General features: G+C 38.1%; 1 protein-coding gene across 11 annotated transcripts in view; it reads left to right on the forward strand.

Moving 5' to 3' along the window:
• LOC122557714 (liprin-beta-2-like) overlaps positions 1-6,000 on the forward strand; it is a 274,073-nt gene that overhangs the window by 264,044 nt on the left and 4,029 nt on the right. For 10 of the 11 annotated variants that reach the window (XM_043705614.1, XM_043705608.1, XM_043705613.1 and 7 more), the window contains one exon: positions 5,382-5,447. The exons of the other annotated variant lie outside the window; for it this stretch is intronic. In XM_043705614.1, the coding sequence (XP_043561549.1) occupies positions 5,382-5,447 (66 nt within the window). The remainder of the gene's footprint in view (positions 1-5,381; positions 5,448-6,000) is intronic. 11 annotated transcript variants of the gene reach the window in all.

The raw sequence follows: 6,000 nt of genomic DNA on the forward strand, positions 1-6,000 counted from the left end.
TAAAATGCCTGTAGATTAATGAAGGTTTAAATAAATCCATTGAACTAGCTTTTTAAATCATCTCAAATCAGAAGGCCTAAATTGTTGCCCTTGTACCCAAACTTTGCAATACAACCCTTGAGGATGAGGTAACCTCATTTAACTTATTTTTATTTAAGGGGCCTTAAGGTTTAGGAAGGGGGCTGCAGATAATTACAAAAATATCAGAAACTTGAGATATATGTAAATGAAGGTAAATATAATTTAATGTTGATTATTTGAACTCCACAGGTCCCTACTCTCTCACACCGACCAGCCGAGAAAGGTTAAAAGCAAAACCTAACCTTTATAAAATGAGTTTAATGTACAAGTTGAGAGCAATTTAAAGCCTATCCAAATTTTTAAAGAATAGTTATTTCCCTAATTGAACATGTATATTCAAAATTATTGTCATGTTTATATCCTTTTTCAATGGCATTGATAATAGTTTATTGAGTCTTTTTAAAAACTCACATGGATAATCCCTGATCTTAAGGACTATATAAAATGTTCTGATTTTGTTTTTACAAAATTGCAAATAAAGGGATTCTTCTTGATTAAAGTTCTCCTTGTTTCATTTTATAATCTGGACAGGGGCAAGAAGGGTGTTTGGAAATATGAGGTCATCTCAGTAAGTGCATGGAATAGAAGATTATTCGGATAAGAGTGAGACAAAGAGAAATGAAGGAATTTCATGAGAAGTATAACACTGGTATATCCCAAGAGACCCGGGTTCAATTCTCGCCTCAGGTGACTGACTGTGTGGAGTTTGCCCATTCTCCCCGTGTGTGCGTGGGTTTCCTCCCACAGTCCCAAGATATGCAGGTGAGGTGAATTGGCAATGCTAAATTGCCCGCAGTGTTAGGAGTAGGGGTAAATGTAGGGGTCTGGGTGGGTTGCGCTTCGGCGGGTCGATGTGGACTTGTTGGGCTGAAGGGCCTGTTTCCACACTGGAAGTAATCTTAAAATAAAAGAAGCCAAATGACCTAATTCTGTGTGATTAACTCATCGTCAACTTTGGCTGTATCACAAATCCACCATTTTTCTTGCTGACTTAAAGTCTTGATGTGAATTGTTTTCTCAGAATTTGTTGACATTTGATAGGGTGAAAAAGAGTTCCTTTGTGGACAGACACCACGATGAGTGCTGTTTTTCCTTCAAGTTGGGTTGACAGGCCTGTTTCCACACAGGATTCTATAAAAATACTTTTTCAAAAAGTACTTGCTCTGAGTTTCTCTCCACTATATTAACTTGTAGACATTGTTGGCCGGACCAGCATTTATTGCCCATTCCCGAGTGCCCTTGAGAAGGTGGTTGTGAGCTGTCACTTTGAACCGCTGCAGTCCCCGTGCTGTAAGTTGACCCACATTGTAATTAGAGATGGAATGCCAAGATTTAGATTCTGCTACAGTGAAGGAATGGTGATACATTTCCAAGTCAGGACAGTATGTGGCTGGTAGGAGAGCTTGCAGGTGGTGGTGCTCCCTTATACCTTCTGTCCTTGCCCTTCTCTAGGTGGAAATGGTCATGGGTGTGGAAGGTACTGCCTAATAACCAGGAGCTCAGTGACCCTGGCAGAGTGTAACTGAGCAGGTTGTTGCTGAGCAAGTGCTGCTTGATAGCACTGTTGATGACACCTTCCATCACTTTGATGATCGAGTAGACTGATGCGGCTATAATTAGCTGGGTTGGATTTGTCCTGCTTTTAGTGCACAGGACATACATGAGCAGTTTCCACATTGTTGGGTAGATGTCAGTGTTGCAACTGTACTGGGACAGCTTGACTTAAGGGCGTGGAAAGTTATGGAGCACAGGTTTTCAGTACTACTGCTGGAATGTTGTCAGGACCCATAATCTTTGCAGCATCCAGCATTTCCAACCAATTCATGATATCACATGGAGTGAATTGAATTGTTTGTAGTCTGGCATCTGTTGATACCCTGACATGATGGTAATAGTTGAGTGAGAGATATGCCAGTCCATGAGGTTGCAGATTGTGTTGGAGTACAATGCTGCTGCTGTTGATGGCCCACGGCACCTTTTATGGATGTCCATCTTGAGTTGATGTATCTATTTAAAGTCTGGCTTTTTTTTAAAACTGGCTTAAAAAGTTTTATAAACGTGCTTGAGAGACTTGGCTCAAGTGGATTGAGTATTCTGCAGAACTATAAAAGTTTAAAGTACAGATAACCTATTGTCAGGTTTTTACAAGAACTAGGAGATGTTGGTTGTGGCTCTGATGGCTGGATGACTAGTTTGTGATGCAGACCTGATGGCAACAGCATGAGTTTAATTCCCACACCAGCTGAAGTGACTATGAAGGACTCTCCTCAATCTGTCCCTTTGCCTGAGGCACTGTGATCCTCAAGTTAAAACACCACCAAGTCATCTGTAATGTGAGAGCAGCCCTATGGTCTGGTATGACTATGATGGCTTTACGAGAACTAAGGGGTTTGGTTAGTTCACTTGGCTGGATTGCTGCTGGAATAATGCAAACTTTAGCTCACTCACTCTTTGTGCAGCCATGAAGGTGGCCCAATTGATTTTGGAGATCATGGTGAATTGTCAAAAATGAACTCTGGTGAATTGCTCAAGGTGATAAGTGAAATATTAGAGTGATCAGACAGACATTTTCTTTAATCCAAAGAAGACAAAGTTTTGGAATATGTTGCAAGTTAATAGGTAGGACTTAGAGACAATTCCATCCTCCCTGGATGAGGACATGAGAAAGTGAAGATGGTAGGATAGATAGGATAATGAGGATAGATGAGGTTTTGGGATATTATGGAAAGATGAGGTTGAGGAAAATAGTGGATAGGTAGTGTTGATTGTAGTTTAAGGATGGTTAGATGGAGTGGATGGCTATGGCAATTTATTTGTATTGAGAAATGTAGCTTGGAGGAGCAAAGGGATGCTTTGATTTTGTTGAAACCAAGGAATGTGGTAGGTAGACATGTATGAGTGATGTGATAAGTTGCATGTACTGTGATATAACAGAACCATTTTTTTGAATGTAATATTTATTTTAAATTCCAATGGACTCTCTTCATTCAGTTTGCTATCATTAATTTTCTGAAAATGTTTGCTGATAATAAAAGTTGGGTGTTAATCAGATGCTAAGATAGGAATATTCAAATCTTGTTGGTTAACAGTTGCTTGAGATTCAGGCAGTTTAGTGGATTTGCCCTTTGTCTTGGGGCCTTTGGTTACTGAAGACATTAAGGATTTAGAAGTCATTGGTATTTTTTTCATATTTAAAAGTTGGGGTTATCTAAGAAACCACAGTGAAGAATCCAGAAGTGAGGCTATTTTTTTCTTTTAGAATGTGGAATTTTCTTTTTATGTGGAACAAGTAGTTTAATATACTTGTGATATAATATGGGGGTGAACCTCTCTATTAATCAAACCAAACACCCAGAAATGCTCACCTCACCTTCGTAATCTGTTAAACTGAGTGACAGAACTCCAAAATTCCACTACTTAAAGAAACTATCAATTTATTCTTAACGCTAAAAGTGAGCATTAAACAACAACTATTCACAACTCAAAGCCCCCCTTTCTATTAACTGCTTATTACCTGTCTCCATGTTTAACAATATGCTATTCCAATAAACACTTATTAAAATTACATCAGCCTAATTTCAAAACCATACAGCAGCTGTCCTCTGGTGTCTGTTATCTTCCAGCTGAAGATCTTCCTGGGTCATCACAGTAAAAAGAAAGATAAAGATATTTCATATGAAAGGGTACCTTTGATAGTATGTTCCAATCTTTTGGGTCTCTCTCTCTCTCTTGATGGCAGTTACTCTAACTTTCAAAATGCCTACTTTTTTATAGCCCCAACATCAGATCATCTCATTCTTTTGCCAACCTGGAACCAACAAATTCAAACTCAATTGGGTTTTATCATCCTGGGGCATAATTTAAACTGGCTAAATTTTAATTGTTGTCAAACAGCAACCAATTCCGGTATCTATTTCACAACCAAATGTTACATATTTTCAATTTGACAGGTGCTTGTAAACTCTGCAAAATAGTATTCACTCTCTCTTAAAGGTACAGTATCATGTCTTTACCTTCATAGCACTTGGTAAAGAGCCTATTATCTTGAATCTCTTTTTTTTTTCTACATTTTCATCTATCTGTTGTCCCAACAGAATCCTTATTGCCAAGACTAGCATCAGAATAATTATATTTTCCACAAAATGCTGTTTATATTTGAAGTCTTACGTTACAAGACAAACACATTGGACAAATCACTTGGTACACTTCACACCATTCTGTTAAGTTTAATTTAACAATGCAAAAGCTAGAAGCTGGAGTAGACTTGCTCCTGGGACCTGTACCAATCAAATTGTTTATTGACCTAACTAAGTTACATCTTCCTGCACCATCCCCATATCCCTCCATCACCTGAGAGCCCAAAAGTTTGTAACGCTTTTAAGAGGAACAGGTCACTTAGGACCTATGGTTCGTGAATCTCTCCATCTCTGTAGTTTTGAAGTTAACAGTTGGTTAACTCAATAAATATAAAGGAATTTAAATTATGGGAATAGAGTCCACAATCCTAAATAAGTACAACTAATTGAGTGGTAATTAACAAGACAAATAGAATTTTAATCAAAAGCACGTGCTACAAGTAAGAAGATGATGTTCATAGAATTGTGCTGCACAGAAGGAAGCAATTCAGTCCATTGTTTCTGTGGTGGCTCTTTGAACAAGTAATTCAATTAGTTCCTCCTTTCTCTTTTGCCCATGACTGCAAACTTTCCTCCCCATCAAGTCTTTATCCAATTCCCTTGTGAATATATTTATTTCAGGACCCTTTCAAGTGGAATATTTCAGATTATGATAACACATAGTGCATAAGAATGCCTTCATCTACTGTCTTAGCTCTTTTACTAATTACCTTAAATCTTTGACTTTGGTTGTCAATCTTCCGTCAGTAAAGATTTACACAATTGGATTCTGAACATCTCCATTAAATCTCCCCTTAGCATTCTCAGGGAATGAAATGGCACGCAGCTAAATAGTTATTGTATCCCTTAGGAAACAGTTGATGCTTCACTGAGGGTGGCACTTGGGATTATGGCATGTACATTTAATGACATTCCCTAGCAATCATTATGATTGTAGCCATGAGCTATGCAAATAGGATTTTTTTCTCATCGACGTACAGATTTCACTTCTTGGGAAAGCAAGCCTGACTTGATTCTGCAATTAACATAAGTTGTCTCAATCTATTCCCACAGCAAGTCATGAACCTGTTACCAAAATAGCACCAAGTCCAGGAGAAACAATTCAGAAATCAGATCAGGGTTTTCTGTTGTGACTCAGCTTTGATATGAAATCTGGTTTTACAGATGGAAGATTCTGAAAGGGCAGTTCAACAGATAGGGGCATTCTCTGAAGGCATTAACAACCTCACAGTGAGTACAGCACGTGACTTAAAATAAATTTTTGGAGCTTGAAGGTGCCTCTAATCCTTCAGTCTGTGTGCAGTGCTTTAACAAACTTAAAAGCATCATTCTAATGTCTATTTTGTGATGTGGAAGCTAAACTCTTTCTAACACAATGCTTCTGACAACTTCATGATTGTATGGATTTTTAACAAGGTGACATTTCAACATGTCAGAACTTACAGTATCATGGATTCACTATGATTAAATGAAAATTTGTCCAGTGACCTTCCCAATTCAAATGAATATAAATACTGGAGAAGATGGTTCAAGCTTGCTCATCAATTTACTAAGATCATAATTAACTCCAGAGATCAATTCCACCTTTGTGCATTATTCTTGATTGTCAATTGAAAATGTCTTTGACAGTATGACCAGTGGCACTTACATAGGATTACCCACCTCACTGGTGCTTATTTTAGATTCTGCCAAGATCACTGATCCCATTACAATATTGTTCTAAGTGAACAAAGGAGCTGAACTTGAGCAGAGTGACTGCTCAACATCAGGGCAGTATTTGAGC

Source organism: Chiloscyllium plagiosum, chromosome 16, assembly GCF_004010195.1.
Source record: "Chiloscyllium plagiosum isolate BGI_BamShark_2017 chromosome 16, ASM401019v2, whole genome shotgun sequence".
Classification (NCBI taxonomy): domain Eukaryota; kingdom Metazoa; phylum Chordata; class Chondrichthyes; order Orectolobiformes; family Hemiscylliidae; genus Chiloscyllium; species Chiloscyllium plagiosum.